The sequence below is a fragment of the Cynocephalus volans genome, chromosome 1 (genome assembly GCF_027409185.1).
Source record: "Cynocephalus volans isolate mCynVol1 chromosome 1, mCynVol1.pri, whole genome shotgun sequence".
Classification (NCBI taxonomy): domain Eukaryota; kingdom Metazoa; phylum Chordata; class Mammalia; order Dermoptera; family Cynocephalidae; genus Cynocephalus; species Cynocephalus volans.
This window is the reverse complement of record NC_084460.1, coordinates 38,666,406-38,690,072: the sequence shown is the minus strand read 5'-3', so window position 1 is coordinate 38,690,072 and position 23,667 is coordinate 38,666,406. Positions and strand designations below refer to the sequence as shown.

The 23,667-nt window shown below is 44.0% G+C and overlaps 1 protein-coding gene across 1 annotated transcript; it reads right to left on the bottom strand.

The window, feature by feature from the left end:
- Positions 1–2,317: 2,317 nt before the first annotated feature.
- SRSF6 (serine and arginine rich splicing factor 6) lies at positions 2,318–7,945 on the bottom strand. The gene is made up of 6 exons (XM_063107171.1): positions 7,713–7,945; positions 7,337–7,485; positions 5,945–6,069; positions 5,595–5,803; positions 5,237–5,320; positions 2,318–5,098 (listed from the first exon to the last, which is right to left on the bottom strand). Exons 1-6 carry the CDS (start codon positions 7,817–7,819, stop codon positions 4,732–4,734), a joined length of 1,041 nt encoding a protein of 346 aa, XP_062963241.1. The 5' UTR covers positions 7,820–7,945; the 3' UTR covers positions 2,318–4,731.
- Between the last annotated feature and the right edge of the window lie 15,722 nt (positions 7,946–23,667).

The window sequence follows — 23,667 nt, the reverse complement described above, 5'->3', positions numbered from 1 at the left end:
TCAACCTTACCTTTAAGACAGTCTACCAGCCAGAGAAAGCACTTCCTTTACAGCAAAATGCCAACGAATATGGCTTAGAATGTCACCAATAAATGTCCATAGCAGTAAACAAGTTTGATAGGGCATTACATATTTAATAAAAGATTCTAGTTACCCTCCACAAATCATTAAAGAGGAAAAGGTGACTTGATGGTGATCGGGTTATCGTGGGCTACTGGATAGGATGCATTGAGGACAGTCTTTCTTGTGACATTCTTGCCAAAAATGCAGTCAGGAGACAAACCCAAATTGACGGAAATTCTACAAAATAACTGTTCTTTACTCTTCAAAAATGACAAGGTAAAGAAACAGGCTAAGGAAGTATTCCATATTAAAAGAGACTAAAGTCATGCCACTAAAATCTAACAATGACTACAGACAGAGAAAAAAATATAAAGAACATTATGGGCAATATGAAATTTAAATATGGGTTGTAGATTAGACAACAGTATTATATCAATGTTAGTTTCCTGATTTTGATAATGCTGTGTAAGAGTACCCCTGTTCCTAAGGAGGAGAGCATGATGTCTCCAACTTACTTTCAGATGGCTTAGAAAAAAACAAGTGCAAATAAGAAAAAATCCAAAATATAATTGGGGAATTAGAAAATGGTATATAGGTTTTTGTTCTATACACCTGCAACTCTTCGCCTAGTGTGAAATTGTATCAAGTTACAAAAAAGTCAGAATCTAAAACAGACATTGGATTTTAATGCTTTAGGCTGTTAGGAACTAAATCAGGACTTGAGCCCTGCCACTGCTTAGAAAGCCTATTATACCACACTGACCCTTACAAATAATCTCTCAAATAGGTGTAAATATATGGATGTTAGCCGTGAATAATACTAACTACAATTAATACAGCTTCCTAATGCAAAATGCAATACTTAGCATCACTTTGCCTACGTGAAAATCCAAATGAGCTATGTGTAAAAAAAAAAAAAAAAAACCTTAAAAATCAATAAATAAGCTACTTAGAATCTAAAAGATCAATTACACACAACGGCACTAACTTATCCTTTTAGTAAATGAATGCCTACTTCATGTTAGGGATACAAATATACATCTTATTTGAGATATGGTCATTGACTGGAAAAGCTCAAAGATTACCATATAAATAATTACCATATAAATGATGATAATTACTACACTATATGCTAAACTGTGTAAGAGCTGTAGTTTGATTGTATTTATTTTTTTCAAAAAGATGACCAGTGAGGGGATCTTAACCCTTGGCTTGGTGTTGTCAGCACCACTCTTTAGCCAGTGAGTGAACTGGCCATCCCTACATAGGATCCGAACCCGTGGCCTTGGTGTTATCAGCACCGCACTCTCCCGAGTGAGCCATGGGCTGGCCCCTTGATTGTATAATATTGAAAGTTGAAAGTAATTTTTTAATTCATGTTATTACATAAGCAAAGATTACTTAACTGTTAAGATCTAAAAAAACCTAATTATACATTCAACAATATACCAGTCAGCCATTAAAAGCAGATCTCTTAGCATACACTATGTAAAAACAAGTTAGACTACTACTGACAGTATAAACAAATTATCATTGAAAACAAGACATATACATATGACCACAGAACTCTGAGCAGATATACTGATACTATTAACAGTGGCTACCTTAGTGAGTAGGCTCTTGAGGGACACTATATTCCAAGCATGTATTATTTCTGTAAATAAAGTTAAATCACAACTAAGTCAAACTCTCCACTCTAGGTTCCATCACCACAGGACTGAAATTGGGTGCAACCATACAAACTGAAGTTGGAAACAATACTCTCTGAAAACACATTACATGAAAAAGCAGCAATTGCTAAGTGCATACTGCCGAAGTTAAGGAAAAGATGACTAAAGCTTTCTAGTTCACCTGAAAAGTAATTGTGCTGTAGAATGCTTGGACCGCTATTTAACACATGGGTAAATTTTATGTAAAAAACAGTTAATAAAAACTGATTTAGTATATTTAATCCTTCATAATAGCAGCTAGTATTTATTATGGTACTTTTCTAAGTACTCTTCATGTTAACTTTTTCTTCACAACCTTTAACCCTACTGTCTCATGAATGACACTGAAGTACAAGGGGGAATGACTTGACCAAGATTAACCATCTACTATGTTGACCTCAAACACATTTCTGAGGAACAAGATCCTTTCCCCATACTTGAGACAGGAATGGCTTGCCAACAGCAACTCCAATTGAAATAACCATTTGCCAAGAATTTGATTCCAAGTGGGAATACCCAATAAACTCAAAACAAGCCTTTCCCGCAGTAAACATTTTATTGAGATAAAGCATAAATAGGTTAACAAAGTGGGAGAAAAAAATACCAAGATGAAAGGTGTTAACAGAGGAATGGGAATGTTTAAGTCAAAGTAAGTAGTACTCGAACTAGCCATAAAGGCACTACGGCATGTCAATGAACACTACCAAGTTAAAAGAAAGGGGAATTAAGATGTTCCTCACATTTCTCTTGCTCTGCATCAGTTTAATACTCCATCTAGCCACTGATGTGTGACATGTATTAACTCTGATCCTACTCACAAGTTAGCAAACTGAACATTTTATCAGTCAACTATGTTCTCAAGTGGGCCAATGTTATATACTGGCTTAGTGCATCCAATGGCTTAGGTCTACAAATATGAAACAGGACTAGACTTTTTTTGCTATTCTTGCCTCTGACCATGTGATGTCACATTGAGAGCCCAGCTGATGGATGTTGCACTTTTAGAAAGCCAACATTTACACTGTAATATCCCCCTCCTTCCTTTTAAAAGGCTGTGGTTCAAAACTTTTGTTCTTTCCCTGAAAACAAGAGAACTTTGGTTAAAACCAATTCTTAAGAGTCATCACTTCTGTTCTTTGAATAGGCAAAATAAAGTATAATTACACACAATTTCTTTAAGTTTTTTTGTTTATATTTAAAAGATAAACTCATTACTTATAAACAAAAAAGTATCAAAGAAAATAAAATAATGAAAGCACCACCAACATTTTGGGGCACTACATTCCTAAGGTTAGGCTTTAAGATTTTTTTTAACAGTCAGCCCAGGAACTTCTCAAAAACAAGGCCTTTTGCACATTACCAAGTATGGTACTCCCAGTTCCTCTGACACCTTGATCTTTGACTCATTTTTTCACTCAGCTTCATTTACTGGGTTTGTTTTCTGGATTATTTAAACCTACAAACCAACCATAGACTGTCATGTGTCCTAGTCACACCTGTGGCACAACGAGCTGTGTACCACGATGCCCTATCACAATCCAACCCTTATTATCTTACGTAGTGACAGCTCCTAGTAAGGTATTAAATCTGAGCCAATAAACCTACATCTTCATTTCAGACTAAGGTTAATAAACAATTTCAAATGTAATTACTTAAAAGTATGTGAATAAGGTATAAGGTAATCCATTCTAATTGCAATTTCAACTAATTAGGGTTATGGATGTATGGACTATTTGCTAACCCAGTTACTACAAATTTGCATTATAATTTGGTTTCCACAGTATTATCGTATCATTCATAATAAAGTACAAAAAGTTAGATTTACCCATTTAATTGTTTTTCAAACCAACGACACAAAGTATAAAATTTGTAAGGATGTTCTAACCCATTACCATATAAACTCACTAACTACAAAGGGGCAACTGGTGGCTGGAATTTTACTTTAAACTGACTTTACCAAGTGATCTGCTAAGTGTCTGTCAATTATGATGGATCTTTCAGCAGAGAACACGATACGTGCTTTCCTATTATGAATACACTAAATTTTTGATCAAAGAAAGGCTATTTCTACTTTTACATAACATTAAAGATCATTAAACCATACTCTAATGTCAAACAGCACTAATTACACCTAACTTCCAGAAAGCGAGATTACTAGCTAAAGGAGATCCGAACTATTAGGAGCTATTTCTTGAAGAGTTCAATCAAATTTATGTTTAAAAAAAGTTTTATTATTTAGGTAAAACTGTGTAACAGACTGACTACAAAATATCTTTTATTTTTAACCCAACTTGTTAAGGGGGCAGATAAAGACTTTGGCAAATTTGATTAACAGGACAAAATGTGTTATACAAACTGAATAATTTATTGCTGGTCTGAGGCTTGCCTTGTTTTACACTTAGGTAGAATTTACATCACTTCCACAAATAGCAGTTATCAACATTTGTAGGAATTTAATAGTGACCTATTCAATAAGGCAATCATCTTGGTAGCAAACTTATTTAAATCTTACATAACTCAAGCTTTATAAAAAGCCAACATAATTGAAAATTGGGTTCTCCCTCTAAAGCCTTAAGTATTCAAAGCTTGAAACGGTTAATTTAAAAATAAGCAAACAAAACAAAGAACCCTACAGCAGATCCTGCTGAAATACTTAAAAAAAAAAAAAAAAAAAAATCTAAGTGAGCTTAATCTTTACAAAAGTTATTTTAGCTCAAAAGCTATAAAATCAAAGTTATCTTAATTCTACAAAGAAGGGAGAGGGTCTTTGACTTCTTGCCACCATTTCCTTAGAACCTCATCTTTTTCATCAAATTTGGCCATAAATCAAATTTGTGTGTGCCCCCGTTTTCAAGAGATTCCTCTTGCAGAAGAGGCCAAGTATAAACATGGAAGAATAACTGCCTAAGCAAGTAGGAAAGTGTTCCATAATAGTGTGCAAAGAACACAGAGTTTTGGGTTAATCTCTGGAACTCGATCTGGACCTTGATCTTGACTTTGAGTGAGATCTAGAATGGGATCTTGAAGCAGCTTTTTCTTTTTTTGGTGGAGGGGACACAGAACGAGCTTTTGAAGGTGGAACAGGTAGGGGTGAATTGGAATGAGACTGGCTCCTTGATCTGGATTTCGACTTTATATCACCTTTTCCATTTTCTTTTGGGGAACGAGATCGAGACCTGCTTCGAGATTTCTCATACTCATCCTTAGATCTACTTCGAGAATGTGAACGGGAGCCCCGATCAGACTTGGGCTTGGATTTGCTCTTCGACCTAGATTTCCTGCCTTTTGACCGAGAACGTGATCGACCTTTGCTCCGTGACCTGGATCTGAACAAGAAAGGCCAGATTTTTTCAATAGCTTGTCAAAACATACATGTGCTCCATGAAAAAATATAGTAGTATTCAGGAAAAGGAAAAGGAAAAAAAAAAAAAAAAAAAAAAAAGACCCAATACCACATTATTTACCGGGAGCGACTTTTTGAGATACTTCGAGATCTACTGCGGCTGCTCCTGCGACTCCTACTTCGTGACCTTCTTCTGGATCGTGACCTGTAACACAAAACACAATCAAATCTTCATTTCAATACAATAAGAATATTTGTGCCATTTAGCGAAAACAAGACAAACCAAAAAAGAATACACTTGCTTACTACAAAATTAAATCCATCATCAAAACATCTGGAAAGGAATCCAATAATGCACAAAGCAAGAAGAAAATAGGAGCTTGCTTAAGTTCAACTACCCAACAACTGGAATTACTCAATTATTATTTTTGGTTGGCAAATATTGTTTCCTCCCCTCTCCATGTTCTTCAACAAGTTACCTAGAACGGCTTCCAGAATAAGATCGCCTATGGCTAGCTCGTGGCTTATCTTCAATAAGCCTAATATTTCTGCCATTTATTTCTGTACCATCCAGTTTATCCAAAGCACGCTTCATGTCAGAGTAGGAGCGAAACTCAATTACACCCTCATTTGTGCGTTCCTTGTGAGCATCCGCATAGGTCACTTCACCTGCTTGTCGCATAAAATCCTAAAACAGCAACAATACTGGTTAGGCTCAGAAATCTAATGAAAAATGTTTATATACTGTACTTGGTTCTCAAGAATAAAAGTATGAAACAAGTCTACCTTTTAAGCACCAGTTATTTTTATCTCAAATTATAGCACATACCTTTAAATCCTGCCAACTGCAACGACTAGAAAGATTTTCTACAATAAGCCTGTATTCTGTACGAACAGGTGGTCCATATTTGTCTCTGCCAGAAGTTCTCCGACTGCTGTATCCACCTCCACCACCTTTATCACATGAAGGAACAATTAGATGCTTTGTAATGACACGGATTCATAATGTTTTTGAAAGTTAGTACAAACATATCAATTTTTATTTACTGGAGTAGGACTTTGCTATTATATTGCTAAACCTTTGACACATTTGTGATTTGCCATAAATTAAATTAAGGGCAAGTCAAATAGACTAAATCCAACTAAACCTCTCCTACAATCTGTTAGAGAGTGACTGCTCCTTTATTCAATTTACCTCGCTAAGTTTTATTTTACAGAACATTGTAAAATATAAAACTTAACTGATTACATGCATTTCTACATTTTACAAAAATGTTTACTAGTTACACTAAGTACTTACATCACAGTGTGAGGTTTTTGGTGGTGGTTTGGCCACAAAACACGCAAGGTAACAGTCACCTAGTTCAGATTAACCAGTTTTGTCTAACCCTTGGAATCCTCACCATCACCCTGCGTCTAATGGCAAAAGGCTGCTGTCGTCATGGCTTCCGGTAAGGTCAGCCAAAGGGTCATAGGGCAAGGGTCACACAATGTATGGAAAAGCCAAGGCCAATCAGGAAAGGCAGTCATCTTAGCCTCAGTGGACACAGCCTCAGCCCCATTGGTCACTTTCAAATTGAAACATCAAGGACTTGTTAAAAAGTTTGAATTCAACATGCAACAATTTCAACATTAAACATTTCACATAACCAAAAATCCCCCCACCTCCTCCCAATAACATGCCCCAACTAGTTCAAATACAGCATAAAGCTTATTTAAGTCTACTTTGTGGTACAATACCACATTACTTTAATATAATACTTTCTTTGGCCCCGTCAATTTTAGTAACTAATGCCTATATTTTCAGCTCCTCCCCCTTTTCCCGTCCCCTACCCCACCTCCACCCCAGCCTGCCCTCAAACTTTCACATTTCTAGCTAATGCACTGACAAGTAAGCAAGGGATATAAAACAAATACAGCGAACCCTCACTTCCTCCGTGGGCAGAACCCACGACAGTGCTGACAAGGGCCCATCAGAAGCCGCTCCCCTCCCACCTAGGCAATAAATCAAAACCAAACACCCAGACCCAATCCCCGCGCTCCGGCGTCCCATGGCTGGCCCGAGCAGCCGTGAAGGCAGCGGGGTCCGGGGACACCCGACTCTAACGACCCCCGGCCCCCACGTCTGCCCGGGTTGGGAGGCCCCACCCCGCCCACCCTAATGCCTGCGCCCATCTCCCACGGTCCCCAAGGGCGCGGAGCGAGCGGGGGTGGGACTCACTGCGGCTTCCGTAGCTGTAGCCGTCGCGATCACGGCGCGGCCCCCGGGCGTGCTCCACGATCACACGCTCGCCGCAGAGCTCCTTGCCGTTCAGCTCGTAAACGGCGTCGTCGGCGTCGCGGGAGTCCTCGAACTCCACGAAGCCGTACCTGGGGGCGGTACGAGGGCTGAGCACCGGCGGGGGCGTCGTTAGCCGGGGACGCGCACGTACGCATCCCCGCGGCCTCCCGCGCGCACCCGCGGCGCCGCGCCGCCGCCATCTTAGAGGCCCTGCCACGCGGCGCCGCGGCCTTGGCCGTCTTTTCCCCCGGTTAGGTTCCGCAGCCGCCGCCGCCAGGCCCTAGGCGCTGGGCGCGGGCGCCCAGGCCAGACTCACCCATTTTTGAGGTCTACTTCGAGGAGGCGGCCGTAGCCACTGAAAAAGCGCTGAATGTCCTTCTCTCGGACATTGTAGCTCAGGCGTCCTATGTAGACGCGCGGCATGTCCTTGGCGGGCGGGGGCCCGAGGGCTGGCTGTCGAACGGCAGACCGCAAGACAGTAGCCGCGGTGCGGGTGCGGTGACGGCGAGAGCCAGAACACGCGCCTCACACCACAGTAGCGGCCGAGTCCAGCCACACAATGGTGCGCGCGCGCGCTAGGGCTACGCTATATGGGCGACCAACTGGGGCGGGGCCCGGCGCGTGACGTCAGCGCGCAGCACGTACCCTCCCGCCTCGGAACCCCTGGCTGGAGAGTGAATTGCCAGTCCGCTCTCCGCAGGGTTTTGTTGTAGGGCGATCTTGCTCTCTTCTGCAATTTCCTGCAGCCTTCCTCATTCATCTTTGTAATCATAATATCCCGTAGCCCAGCCGCGGACTTCTTTTCTAACTTGCACCTTTTAAAAAACTGCTCCCCAGTGTAATCTTTCCGAGGCTGAAGCTTGGGGGGGGGGGGGCAGGCTAGGAAAAATCTCCGTTTTTCATTGGCTCTCGCGGATGTCATAATAAGCCACCGTGGCCTCTGATTGGTCCCTTAAAACAAGGCTGCGAATTTCCTTCACCGATTGGTTCACGCTCACCTTGGTGGGGACTCCGCTCTCGGACACAGCTGATTAACCCGTTTCATAGAATCCGAGGATTACGCTCTGAGGTCGTGGTGACCCGACCCGGGTCGCGTAGCGAGCGCACAGCCCTGCCGGCTGCAGTCCCTTGGGGTCTCACAGCCTTCAGCAGCCGTCACTGCACGTTCCCCTCTCTTCCTGGGTTTTTGTTGGAGCACTGGCAGCTCGAGTCACCTGTAGATTGTGGTGTACGTGAGAGTCCCACGCTCACTGCAGACTCAAAAGGTCCCGTGGCACCAAGAAGGTCGACCAAGACCTGGTAACTCTCCTACAGTGATGAGCTTTTTCTCCCTTATAGTGAGAGTCCATTGTCCCAATACTATCCTTTTCCCCATTGGTTTGGAAGTCACCTTATTTATGGGACAGAAATATACATTTGTGAATTTATCAACAGAGATGCCATTTAAAGCTGGAAAACTAGATGGAAACCCCAAAGGAGTAAGTTTAAGTGGAGAGCAGAGACTCAGAACCACGCTCTGGGGTACTCTAAAATTTACTAAAGTACAGGAAACGAGACTGGGTAGAACTGACTGGAGAGGTAGGGAAAAGATCGGGAAGGTATGGTGTTACAGAAGCTAAGAAAAGAAAGTGTATCACGGAGATAATACCACCTTTATAGGTATTTCAGTATTCCTGCTCTTTTTGAGCGGTACAACCTCCACATCCTTCAGCTTCTGGTTGAAAAGGGACGATTTTGCCACTAGGGGACATTTGGTGGAGTCTGGAGACATTGCTGGTTGTCAGTACTGGGGAAGGGGAATGTTAATACTGGCATCTAGTGGGTAGAGACCATGTTTAAAGTTAGATAAATAAAATATGTAGGTAGACTTAAACATTTTAAAAGATATTTATGGAATGTAGTTAGGGACATGAAAATTCAATAAGATAACACTTTTTTTCCTCATCAAATCGTCAATATTTTAAAATTTGTTAAAATTCATTATTTGCAAGAGGTGAACCAGGAAATGACACTCATGTAGTGTTGGTGGGACTGAACGTTCCTTCTAGGAAGGTAATGGGGTAGTACTTAAAGGCTGCATATGGGGAGTGGGGTGTTGCCTCCTCTCGCCTTGCAGTTCATTTGCCCAAAGAGAAAGATACAGCTGACATCATCTTCTCTTCCTCTCACCTCTCCTTCCCAGAACGCAATGGCTAATCTTAACAAAAAACTAGATAGCATCGATTGCAGAAGAGAAAGCCTCAAATATCATCATTGATGGGGGAAGTTGGCTGTGCTCTTAACCAACTGAGCTAACTGGCCAGCCCCTAGATGTAGGTGGCTAAAGAAGTGAGCTCCCATGCTGCCCATTCATCATTCCTCCTTTAAGTTCCTCTTCCAAAATATCAAGAGTTATTTCAGCAATGGAACACTCAGCTATTAAAAAGAGTAAGATTTATTCATGTATTTATTTAACAAATATTTATAGAATGCCTACTGTGTCCCGGCCACTGCTCTCAGCATTGGGACTACCACAGTGAAGCTATGTGTCTCTGCAAACTACAGCCGCAGCCAAACCTGGCCTGTTACTTGTTTTGTAAATAAAGTTTTACTGGAACACAGCCACACTCATTTATTTACATATTGTCTATGACTTCTCTTGAGCTACAACAGCAGTATGGAATAGTTATTGTATTAGGTAGAGACTGTCCTGCCTGCAAAGCCTTAACTATTTACTAGCTAGCTCGTCACAGACAAAGTTTGCCTACTCTGATCTATGTCATTGACTTGTAGAGATGTCCATGATGTCTTATTCAGTTAGACCAGGGGCTGGCTAGATAGCTCAATTGGTTAGAACATGGTATTATAACACCAAGGTTAAGGGCTCAGATTCCTGCACCAGCCAGCTGCAAAAAATAAAAAAAAAGGCCAGTTTTAATATATGCACAATCCATTTTTGTAAACAACAACCACTCCCAACTACTCCCAAACTTCCAACCCTTTATATGACTATCTATTTGTGTATTGGGCTGGTTGTGGTTGTTTTTGAACATCAGTGGGGGTAGGCCCTACATAATCATGTGCTGCCAACTCTCACTGCATTTCTTACCCCTCCTTCTCCCACCAGGTTCTTACATGAATGTGCCAAATATACATCCACCTTAGGGCCTTTCCCCTGAACAGCTCCCTTTTCCTGGAGCTCTCTTTTCCTGTCGTTTGTTCCCTCCCTTCCTCTGGTTTCTGTTCGAAGTTATCTTATCAGAAGGGCATCCTGTAACCACCCATGTAAAAATAGCATCCCCTCTCCCTGCACTCTGTATCTTCTTACCCTGTTTTATTTTTCTTTGTAGGGACTTTTTATCATTTGACATGTTTATTTACTGTCCCCTCACCCCCCACTTTATCTTTTTTTGGGGGGGGCTGGCTAGGTCAGGGATGGAACCCTGGACCTTGGTGTTATCAGCACCTCTCTCTGACCAACTGAGCTAACTGGCCAGACCCCATCCCCTCCAGAATGTAAGCTTCATTAGAGCAGAGATGTTGTCTGTCTTTTCAGTCCTCTAGCCCTGCACTTAGAAAAGTGCCACACATGGTTAAGTGCTCAATGAGAGAGCACAGCCCTATGCTGGTGACTGTCTAGAGCCTGGGAAGTGTGAATCTCCGTTCAGCAGATATTAGTGTGCTGATGGGTCCATTGGGATGAATCTTCCACCTTCTGGTTCATGCCCACCTGCTAGTGCTGGCCATACACACTGCCCCTCTGAGGGCTCAGAGGGGTGCAAGGATACCCCCTCCAGATCCCACATTTCCTACAACAAAATTTATGTAAACAGAAAATTCTGGCAAAGCTATGCAGCCTGGAACTCTCAGACATTGTCAGTGGGAGAGTAAATTGGTACAATCACTTTGGAAAATGGCACGATAATGTCTTCTGAAGTTGTCTACTAAAGCTGAAAGTTGGCAGTGGCTGCCCCTGTGACCCAGTAATTTCACACTATGAAGATATGGAGAGGAAAAACAAACTGGTTTTCTATCTCAACAACACCACAGAAGACTACTCTGATCTCTGGTCACCAAGAAGTGTGTAGGGATTTCTCCTAGTGGACACCAGCTCATTGCTTTCCAGTTCAGTTCTGCCACTATCTACCTGGAGACAGTGTCAGATTCCACAGGTTGAGGGCTCAGTCCCGCCCACTTCCCATGCCAATGCCCAGGTTCTTTTACCTGTGCTTCTCACTGACCAGCTACAAATGAGGGTTCCCATGACCCCCTCCTTGGGTTTGATTAATATGCTAGAGCAGCTCAGGGAAGCACTTTACTTACACTTACTTGTTTATTATAAAGGATATTACAAAGAAAACGGATAAGGGATGCATAGGGCAAGGCGCAGGGGAAAGGTGCATAGCTTCCACGCCCTCCCTGGGTATGCCATTCTCCACCCTCCAGGAACCTCCACAAGTCCAGCTATGCAGAAGTTCTCCAAACCCCGTCCTTCTGGATTTTTATGGAGGCTTTATTACATAGGCATGATTGATTATTGTTGGCCATTTAACCTTCAGCCCCTCTCCGTTTCATCTCATCTCATCTCATCTAACCTAATCTGATCCTGCCTTGGTCTTTCAGGTCCCCATACCGAAGGTACCTAGGGGCTGCCAGTCATCAGTCAACCCCTTAGCATACAAAAACAAAAACCAGAAAAAACCAAAAACCACTATCGCTTTGGAGATTCCAAGGATTTTAGGAGTTATAGGCAAGGAATCTAGGATGGAGACCTAATATTTATTTACAATATCACACACCCAACAGAAATGCGGTGTATTCACACCATGCACTACTACAAAGCAGTGAGAATGAACTACAATACACAGCAAAATCAATAAATCACAAATGTACTGGCCAGCCACCAAAAAAAAAAAAAAGAAAAAAGAAAAAAAGGAAAAGAAAAAAAAGAATCTCATAAATGACCTACAGAAAAGACACAAAGGAATCTGCACTGTATGTACAATTTAAAAACAAACAAAACTAATCAACGCTGTTAGAAGTCAGGTTGATGGTTGCCCTTGGCAGGGGCTACTGGAATCCTGGTCATATTTTTGTTTCTTGAACTGGGTGCTGGTTACACAGGTGTGTTCTATTTGTGAAGATTCATTAAGCTGGACACTTACAATTTATGCATTTTGCTGTATGTATGTTTTATTTCACTGGAAAATTAAAGCAAAAAAAGGTTAATAAATCTCAAGAAAAATTACAACCACCTGGTTGACCTGGAGTCCTCTGGGTCATGCTGAGGACTAAAGCTCTACTGAAGACTTGATTTATAGTCTTTGCCAATGAATATCAATTTATCTGTATCAGTTAGTTGTTTATGTGTTTTGTTTGGTTTGGTTTTGTTTTCCAATTAGGTTTTCTGGAGGCCAAGTTGTGCCCGATGGCATGAAGGTGCAGCTTTGTCGCCACCTGGTGGTTAGCTGTGTGATTACGGTGGTAGATACATTTTACTGGATGGCTTATGCAATGAACTCAGAGATACAAGGTCTTTGAAGATCCCTGAATTCAAGTCTTCTAATTGCCAAGACTCTTACTCACCCAGAAGTTTTCTGGCCCTTAGTTGACCACCACCCTGATGGAGAATTCACTATCTAGCTAGGCATACAAGTCCATTGTTGGATATCTTTCACTGAGCGTAAATTAATCTTTATATAAAGTAAAAAATTACTGTCTTGAATTGTCTATCCACTGGTCCTAGTTGTGTCCGAGGCTGTGCAAATACCACATCTGTGTCTCACAAATGGGTCTTTCGGATGTTTGGGGACAGCACTCAGACCCTCTGCTCGTGTCCTCTTTTCTGGCTAAATGTCCATGTTCCCCCAAATATCCCTCATGTGACCTGGTTCCAAGTCCATTTGTCATTCTGGCTGCTGACTGTTAGCTCATGTGCTCGGACTCATTTGTGGCCCTCTTTAGGTGTGACCCTCAGGCTGACTGTATTAGTCTGTTTCTGCTGCTTATAACAAAATACTTGGAACTGGGTAATTGGTATGAAAACAAAATTTATTGCTTACAGTTTCAGAGGCTGGGAAGTCCAAAGTCCAGGGCACACATCTGATGAGGGTCTTCTTTGATGGTGGCTTTACAGCAATTCAGGGGTCTCACATGGCAGAAAAAGGCAGAGCAGAGAGAGACTCTCATGTGCTCTCCTTTTAAAGCCCTTGGAACCATGCCCCTGACCACCATTATTAATCCATTCATATTGCCACGGTCTTACAATCACCTCTTCAAGGCCCCACCTTTCAATTACCATAATAGGATTTTCCACCACCTACAGTTACAATGGGAATTAAGCTTTTAATATGTGGACTTTGGGGGACACAATTTAATCAATCCACATCATTTTACTCTGGTCCCCAAAGTTCATGTCTTTCTCACAGGTAAATACATGCATTCCATCCCCAAAGTTTTAACTTATTTCAACTTAAAAGGCTCAAAGTCCCATCTGTGAAATCAAAACAAGTTATCTACTGCTAAGATACAATGGTGGGACAAGCATAGATACATATTCACATTCAAAAAGGGAGAAATAGGCCAAAAGAAAGGTGTAATAGGTCCCAAACAGGTCCAAAACCCAGCAGGGCAGACAATAAATCTTAAAGCTGGTGAATCATGTACCCTGACTCCATGTTTGACATCCTCTGCATGCTGGTGTCGGGGTTGGGTCCTAAGTCTTCAGGCAGCTCCATTTCTATGGCTTTCCTGGTCTCAGAAGATGCTTCAGCTCTCCCAGGCTGGCACTGCACGCTGGTAGCTCCACAATTCCTGGGTCTCCATGGTAATACCCCTCCTACAGATCCCCTAGACATGGCTCTGGTGGGATTTCTCTGCTGCAACTCCGACCCCACGTTTCCTCTTGACATTGCTCTAGCAAAGGCTCTAAGTGGTGAATCTGCCTCTGTGAAAGAATTCTTCCTGGGCCCCGAGGTGTTTCCATACATCCTTTGAAGTCAGGGTGGAAGTTCCCAAGCCTTCATAGCTCTGGCATTCTGTGAGTCTGCAGACCTAATACCACGTGGACACTGCCAAGGCTTCTGGCTTGTATTCTCCAAAGCTGTGGGTCCAGGGCCGGCCTGTGGCTCACTCGGGAGAGTGTGGTGCTGATAATACCAAGGCCACAGGTTCGGATCCCATATAGGGATGGCCGGTTAGCTCACTGGGTGAGCGTGGTGCTGACAACACCAAGTCAAGGGTTAAGATCCCCTTGCCAGTCATCTTTAAAAAAACAAAAAACAAAAAAACACAAAGCTGTGGATCCAGCCACACCTGGGGTGAATTTAGCTACGGCTAGAGTAGCCAAAGCAGCTGAGGTGCTGGTGCTGGAAGCAGCTTCTCAAGGCGGCCCTGGGCAGTGAGCATCTTGGGCCTGTTCCCTGAGACTGTTCTGTCTCCCTAGGCCTCTGGGCCTGTAATGGGAGGGTTGGCCCCAGAGGCTTCTGCAGTACTTTCAGGGCCTTTTCCAGCTTACCAAGCTGCAAAATTTCCAAATCTTTAAGCTCTGCTTCCCTTTTAAATTCTGGCTTTACATCATGCCTTTGCTGCTATAACTCAGTGTAGGCTGTTACAAGTAGCCTTGCAGTTTCCTTAATGCTTTGCTGCTTAGAAATTTCTTCTGCCAGGGCCCTGAGGTGTGGAGCTGGGGGAAGCCAAACCCACATGCAACCAGGTAAAGAGCACACCAAAAACACTACTTTCATATGGGTAGCCTTCCATAGCCACCACAATTGCCATGGCTACTGCAAAATCAGCTAGTCTCTGTAGCAGCAGTCACAGCTGCCATGCAGATGGCACGCCAGCATCTCCACCTCACAAGGAGAGGCACCATTGGAGACAAAAAAAAAAAAAAAAAAGAAGAGGTCCTCTCTCTCCACAAAGCACACTCCAGAGTAATAGAGGAAGCATCTGATTTACGATAATATGGGAGGACTTGATCACACCTGTCTCAGTACTGGACAGATCATCTAGGCAACAAACCAACAGACAAATGGTTAATCTATCAGATGAAGAGAACAAATCTATGGATATTGGAGGGGGGAGGGGGAAGGGAAGGGGAGGGGTAGGGAGCAGGAGAAGTGGGAGGAGAGAGATTGGATAAGGGGCATAAAGAATAAGTTTGATCTGTAACAGTAAGTATGCTAATAAAAAGTAAAAAACATATATATATATATATATATATATATATACACAAAAAAGAAATTTCTTCTGCCAAATACTCTGGATCAGCACCTTGAAGTTCCACATTCTGTAAGCTTTTGGGCATGAACAAAATGCAGCTAAGTTCTTTGCCAGTTCATGGCAAGGGTGATCTTTGTCCCAATTTCCAATAAATTCTTTCTTATTTCTATCTGAGACCTCCTTAGAGTGGTCTTTATAGCCCATATTCCCACAAGCATTCTGGTCACCACCATTTAACCAGTCTCTGAAACATTCCAAACTTTGCCTGGTTTTCTTGTATTCTAAACTTTCACCAGCATTTAGGTTTTTTTCTAGCCTGTCCTCCAAATTCTTCCAGCATCTCCTCAACACCCAGTCTAAAAGCTGCTTCCACATTTTCTTTTTTAAAAAAAATTTTTATTGACTCAAAATTGATTATACATATTTTTGGGGTTCAACATTGAGATATGCTGATCAAATCAATATTACTAGCATATATATTGTTACAAATCATACTTATTCTTTATGCTCCTTGTCCAGTCTTACCCCATCCCCCTCTCTGTCCCCCTCCCCCCTCTAATTACCCTAGATTTTTTTCTCTTCTGAAAGAATAATGGTTCCTCTGTTGATTTGCTGTCTAGATGATCTGTCCAATGCTGAGAGGTGTGATCAGGTCCCCCAATATTATTATAGCTTAGATGCTTCTGTCACTCTGGAATGGTCTTTGTGGAGAGAGACATCCTCTTCTTTATCTCTGCTGGTGACTCTCTGTTGGGAAAAATGGGAAAATGGTTAGGGCTCCTCAGATGTTCAGAACCTTGCTGAGCATTTGATGTAAATATCCTCAGGTGTTCCTTGCTCCTACTTAATGTAAATTGTGTATGGGCACTCAGATGTCCAGGGTTGTGGACTTAAGTATAAAAGACTAACAGCTCTGCTCCACAGTGCTTCTCAGAACTCTGAGAAGCCACTAGGATAGTTGCTCCTAGATCTGAATAAAACCCATTCATTTTTCTATACCTTCAGCTCCCAGATCCTTTTTTTTTCTATTACCTAGCTTTCTATTCACAGACCTGCGTGTGGAGGGTTTGTAACCCAATCCATGCAACAGACTTGAGGGGTCTGTAAGCCCTAGCTTTAAAATTGGCATAGTCAGCAGGATATTTGAGCAGGTACAGGAGCCAAAAACCCCTTGGAGAGGGAAGAAATGTGGCTACTCTTGAATATGTTGTGCCCTCTGGCCACTTTCTTGTTGACCAGGGTCTGGTTGCCACTTACTATACTACAAGTCAGCATAGACCAGGAACTCCTGAAGCAGTGCGGCCTCGGAGAGCCCCTTGGGAGGGGGAGGAAATGTGGCCATCCGTGAGCATATGGTGCCCGGTGGCCACTTTTCTGCTGACTGGTACCTGGCTACTGCTTACTATGATACAAACTGATGGAGATTTAAAGAAGAAACCAGAGCTGTTGGAAGCATGGATAATCTGTCTGGAGGATGACATGCTGCGACTGGGTGCCCTTGCCTCTCACACCTGTCTCACACCTGGAAGAATGACATACCCAGTGGTGAGTTGGAGGAGACTTTGCATCTCCAGGCATGACCTGTTGTGCACCAGAAACTGAAACACAAGCAGCCCATAGGACCAGGTGGACAACCGAAGGGTGATTCACAGGTGACCGAATTCACTACCTCTGTCCCATATACCCAGGTTGAATTAATTGATTTAGGGAGACAGTTCCAGCAGAAATGGTGTATTAGTCAGTTTTGTGTTGCTATAACAGAATTGCCTGAGACTGGGTAATTTATAAGGAAAAAAGGTTTATTTGGCTTACGATTCTGGGACAGCTGCATCTGGCATGGGCCACAGGCTGCTTCTACTCATGGCAGAAAGTGGCAGGCAGCTGGCGGGTACAAGTAGATCACATGGTGAGAGGAAGCAAGAGAGAGAAAGTGCCAGGGTCTTTTTAAGCAACAAGCTCTCCCAGGAACTAATAGAGTGAGAACTCACTCACTACCCCTCCTCCCCCAGGGAGAGCATTAATCCATTCATGAGGGATCTGCCCCCATGACTCAATCAGTTTCCAACACTGCCACATTGGAGATCAAATTTCCACATGAGTTTTGGAGGGGACGACACATCCAAACTACATCACAGGGGGAGCCCCTAGCTGCTTGGCTGCTGCGGTTATGGGATCTAGGGGTGGAAAGTGTGATGTGTTCTGGTGAGGAGATGGAAAAATTGGCCTCCATCACCATGCACCTGTCCCTGAGGCAGCAGCTGCAGAATAGCCGCAGATATGCACAAGGGCCAGGTAATCACTCCTTAATGGAATGGGTTAGTGCAGCTGCCCGAACCGTGTGGGCAAATGCTGGAGAACTGACTGCCCAAGACTGTGAGTAAATGGCAAACATATACTGACTTGGTTCAAGTAATGTGGGAGCTGGGGATGAGGCAGTCCATGTTTAATGTGAATACCCGTGGCCTGGATGATGAAAATTTTACAGGCAGCATGAGAGACAGTGCTGTAAAATGCCCCATCAACATCCTTTGGGTCACTGATGGCATACTGGCCCCATACGTTGGTCATCCTATACACGAGGTAATGACCATGATAGCCAGCCTGGGTAAAGTAGAGGAGAGGAGACAAGCAAAAGAGGTCCAAAAGGTGGCTAAGACCAAACCCCTAAGAAACGACCAGGATCTTATCCCAAGGGGACCAAGCAAGACTAGCTGTAAGCAGATGTGGCTTGATTTGCTTGCAGCAGGGATTGATAGCAAGAAAGCTGACCAGCAGCCAAATGCGGTCCTGTTTGCCTTGTGGCAGCAATTGCACCCTGAACAGCGTTTCACTAAATGTCCAGAAACAGGTAGCAGAGTGTGCTCGGTGGACTTAAAGGATTTCTTGATTGCTTCTGAGGAGGCAGATGAAATGTTCCAGTTTGATTAGGGAGCAGGCCAAGGTACTCGTCTTTTGAGGGCAAGCAAGGACCGGAGGCTTCACATTGAACTGGCAATACACTGGTCAAGGACTAATGTGCAGTGTGTTTTGGCATTGGTAGATACAGGCATAGAATGTAGCCTGATATATGGCAATCCAGATAAGTTTCCAGGGGCCATAGTTCATGTAGAGGGCTATGGAGGACATACTATTGAAGTCAAAGCTGTGTCACTGCCATTAAGCATTGGACGATTGCACCCTCGTGTGTGTACTGTATATATATATCCCCAGTAGCTGAGTACATCTTGGGTATGGATGTACTTTATGGCTTGCACCTGCAAACAACAGTTGGAGAATTTTGGCTATGAATACGGACAATAAAGCCTGTGTTACGGGGATATGCTAAACATGACCCACAGGTGTTACCCCAGCCAAGATGTGTGGTTAATGTAAAGCAGTATCGCCTACCAGGAGGACATGCAGAGATAGGTGCCACTATACTGGAATTAGAGAAAGTTGGCATTATTCGTCCAGCTCATAGACCATTTAATGCTCTGGTATGGCCAGTGAAAAAACCTGATGGTACCTGGAGAATGACTGTAGACTGCTGAGAACTAAACAACGTAGTGTCTCCTTTGCATGCAGCCATGCCTTCAGTTCATGACTTGATGGATCAGCTGATGACTCAGCTGGGAACTTATCATTATGTACTGGACCTTGCAAATGCTTTCTTCACTATTCCAATCTTGGCTGATAGCCAAGATCAGTTTGCCTTCACTTGGGAAGGGAGGCAGTGGACCTTTCAAGTATTGCCCCAAGGTTATCTGCATAGCCCAAACTCTGTTGTGGTTTAGTGGCTGGGGACCTAGCCAAGTGGACAAAGCCCAGCATGGTTATGATGTTTCACTACATTGATAATGTAGTGAATTGTTAACCTCGGATTCTCTTACAGATTTAACCCAGGCAGCTCCAATGCTGCTAAGCCATTTGGAAAAATGTGGGTAGGCCATGAACACAGCCAGAGTACAAGGACCTGGGCTGTCAGTCAAATGCTGCTAAGCCATTTGGAAAAATGTGGGTAGGCCATGAACACAGGCAGAGTACAAGGACCTGGGCTGTCAGTCAAATTCTTAGGATGGTCTGGTTGGGTAAGACGAGGGTCATCCCAGAAGCTATTGTAGACAAGATACAGGCATACCCTCAACCCACAACTGTAGCTCAGCTGCAGACATATTTGGGACTTCTGGGGTATTGGAGAGCTTTTGTACACCATATGGTTCAAATGGCATGCCCACTGTATGCATTAACAAAGAAAGGAACCCCCTGGGATTGGACTGAGGAAGTAGAACAGGCTTACTGGGCTACAAAAAGGGCAATACAGACCCCACTAAACCTTTTGGATTAGACGTAAATATCACCCAAGAAGGGTTAGGATGGGGTTTGTGGCAGAGACAAGACCGATTCTGAACACCTGTAGGATTCTGGTCTCAGCTTTGGAAGGGTGCTGAAGTACACTATTCTCTAATAGAAAAACTGCTAGCAGCTGTGTATTCTGCCTTGATGGCCACCGAGGCTATCACAGGAACTGCCAAAGTACTAGGAAGGACAACATATCCCATACTAAGTTGGCTGCACACGTGGGCAGCCAACCCTAAAACAGGTGTAGCTCAGACTCCCACTCTGTCTAAATGGGGAGCATATACAGAACAAAGGAGCACTGTGTCAACGGGTCCTCTGTCCAAAGAGTTGCAAGCTGTGCTAGGCCCAGTAGAGGCTGTGGAGGAAACTTTGACACAACCCCTACCCATGGAGGTGGAGGCTACACCTTTCCATGAGGGACAGGGACCTATCACAGAACAAGCTTGGTATACAGATGGCTCTAGCATGGGACACTCGGCATCATGGACAGCTGCTGCTGTCCAGCCCTTAACAGAGACCACGTGGTATGAATATGGCACAGGGCAAAGCAGTCAATGGGCAGGACTGAGAGCTGTTTGAATGGTAATAAAAAATGAGCTTGGGCCATTAACCATCTGTACTGACAGCTGGGCTGTGTACAAAGGTTTAACACTTTGGATTTCAACTTGGAAATATCAATGGTGGATGGTAGGCCACCAACCCCTGTGGGGACAAGCCATGTGGCAAGAGTTATGGGAATTGGGACATGAGAAAGAAGTAACTTTTTTCCTTGTCACAGGACACTTCCCCTTAGCCAGTCCAGAAAATGATGAAGCTGATGCCTTGGCTAAGGTAAGATGGCTGGAGAGGGCCGCAGCTACTGATGTAGCCCAATGGTTACACTGATGAATGCAGCATGCTGGCAGCAAAACCATGTGGATGGTGGCTCAAAGATGGGCCTTGCCTATAAAATGGGAAGATGTAGTGAATGCCTGTCATGCTTGTCCAGTATGTGCTCAAGAGAGTCCACACCCTTGGCAGGTACCCCATACAGATGGGAAAATAACTCGAGGAAGGGTGCCCCTGACTCTTTGGCAAGTGGACTTTGTTGGACCACTGCCAAGATCAGAGAATTTCAGATACATCTTCACTGCTGTTGATACAGCTACTGGTCTTCTGTTTGTATGGCCAGGTAAACACTGTGAAGGCATTGACTAGCCTTACTGCTATGTATGGTCAGCCTGTAGTTATAGAGAGTGATAATGGAACCCACTTTACTGGACATGGGGTTCAGAAGTGGGCTTCCCAGTTGTCTATTCAGTGGAAGTTACATATGCCATATCATCCCCAGGTAGCAGTGATGATTGAGAGATACAATGGTCTTTTAAAAAAGGGGCTAAGGCTATCTGCCCAACCCCTATCCCTGAAGGGGTGGACGTGGTGGTTATGGCCAACAGTCAGGATTCTAAATGAGAGACCCTGCAAGGGTGGGCCCTCTCTAGTGGAAGCTCTGTTGCATAGGGCTGCAGCACCTATGCAGCTGCAAGTCACTACTAGAGATGAGCTTTTGAAGACAGGATATGGCAAGAATGGAAATATTCTCTTACCAGCCCCAACCTGTTTACAACAGGGACAGACAATACAATGGGTATGGCCTTGGAGAATAGAAGCCCCCCATATACACTGGGTAAGCCTAATAGGGCCTTGGGGGAAAGGATTAGAAGAGGACTTGCAAATTTCACCTTGGGTGACAAGTACTTGGCCTCCTCGAGTAAAGGTAACAAGGCCTGGAACAGATAAGTGCTCTATTCCAAAGGGCACATTTGTATTATCATTATGGCCAATTATGAGTTCCCCTATACTGTTACATCAGTACTAGCAGATAAAGTATGGTATCATAAGCCAGGTAAGATACCTATTCCTGCAAGCATCCTTTCCCAGGATGGCAAACTAGCATGTATCTTACCAGAGGGGTGAGAACTCCCACTATTGGTACCAATAACCCTTCTGTCTTTTCGCCCATAGTGTTCTGGCTGCCGGCACCAGAGTCAACTGGATACAGACACACGTTCGTGTGACCAATGTGTTGGCTTATTGAATATACAGTGCACTTCATACTAATGATGACTACTAACCAGACATGTGCGGCTAATAATTGAAAGAACAAAACTACAGGACAAGACTTAAGGACAAGCCTTAAGGCATATTGGACAGACGATAGGTTGTGTGAATGTAAGCGTCACTTATCCTTGCTAAGGGAACATTGTGGAGGATTCTGAATGCGTAGATTGTATGGCGAGGGACCCTGAAGGGGTGGATTGTTGGGAAAAATAGGAAAATGGTCAGGGCCTCACAGATGTTCAGAACCTTGCTGAGCATTTGCTGTAAATATCCTTAGGTGTTCCTTGTTACTACTTAATGTAAATTGCATATGTGCACTCAGGTGTCCAGGTTTGTGGACTTAAATATAAAAGACTAACAGCTCTGATCCACAGTGCTTCTCAGAACTCTCAGAGAAGCCACTAGGACAGTTGCTACTAGATTTGAATAAAACCCATCCATTTTTCTTTTCTTTTCTTTTTTTTTTCTTTGTCGTTTTTTTCGTGACCGGCACTCAGCCAGTGAGTGCACCGGTCAGTCCTATATAGGATCCGAACCCGCGGCGGGAGCGTCGCCGCGCTCCCAGCGCAGCACTCTACCAAGTGCGCCACAGGCTCGGCCCCCCATCCATTTTTCTATACCTATGTCTCCCAGAACCTTTTTCTTTCTATTACCTAGCTCACAGGCCTGCATGTGGAGGGTTTGTAACCCAATCTGTGCAACAGAAGACTCAAGGGGTCTGTAAGCCCTAGCTTTATACTCTCCTTGTGTCAATGTACTCCGGTGGCCGGTGGACCATCTGAATGGTGGTTGTGGCATCTAGCCACTTTTGTGGCAGCCACGGTTATTGTGGTGGCTGTGGTGGGCCACCCACATGGAGGTGATTTTTTGGCATGCTCGTTGGTGCTGGTGGTGTGCCTGGTTGTAGGGGCGTCCAGTCGCCAGCTCCTTCCCTCAGTCCCCAGGTGGGTCCTGAGGAATTGGTGGTGTGCCTGGTTGTGGAAGGGGGCTCCAGTCCCCAGCTCCATGCCTCACATCCGCGGGTGGACCCGAGGTGCTGGCAGTATGTTTGAGCTGGAACTAATATTTTTATCCTTTGCTTACTTCTTTTTTTTTTTTTTCGTCTTTTTTGTGACCGGCCGCACTGCACTCAGCCAGTGAGTGCACCGGCCATCCCTATATAGGATCCGAACCCACGGCAGGAGCGCTGCTGCGCTCCCAGTGCCACACTCTCCCGAGTGCGCCACGGGGTTGGCCCTCTTTGCTTACTTCTAAAGTGGGGGAACTTCCTGTTGAGACCAGTATTGAGCTGTGTGGTTGGGCTAAATTGCTGCTTTGCTGTTGCTTTCCTAGGGAAGGCTTTTTGTGCAGTACAGTTTATAATGGTTGACTTCAAAGGTACTTCTGGCTCTCCAGAGACTCAGTGCACCTGGGTTGTGTAGTAACTCTGATCTGGGCCTGAGTCTTTTCATCAAACTGCACCCCATGCAATGCTATATTCCTGACCAGTCTCCTCTGGGTGGTCCTACACTGACTGGGGTGCAGATCAGCTGTCCTTGCTGTGCCCCAGTATTCCCCGGGTGGGCCCATCTCTCCAACTGCCCATGCTGCAAACACTTCCCATGGGACAGGCTGTGCACCAGTCCCTTGCG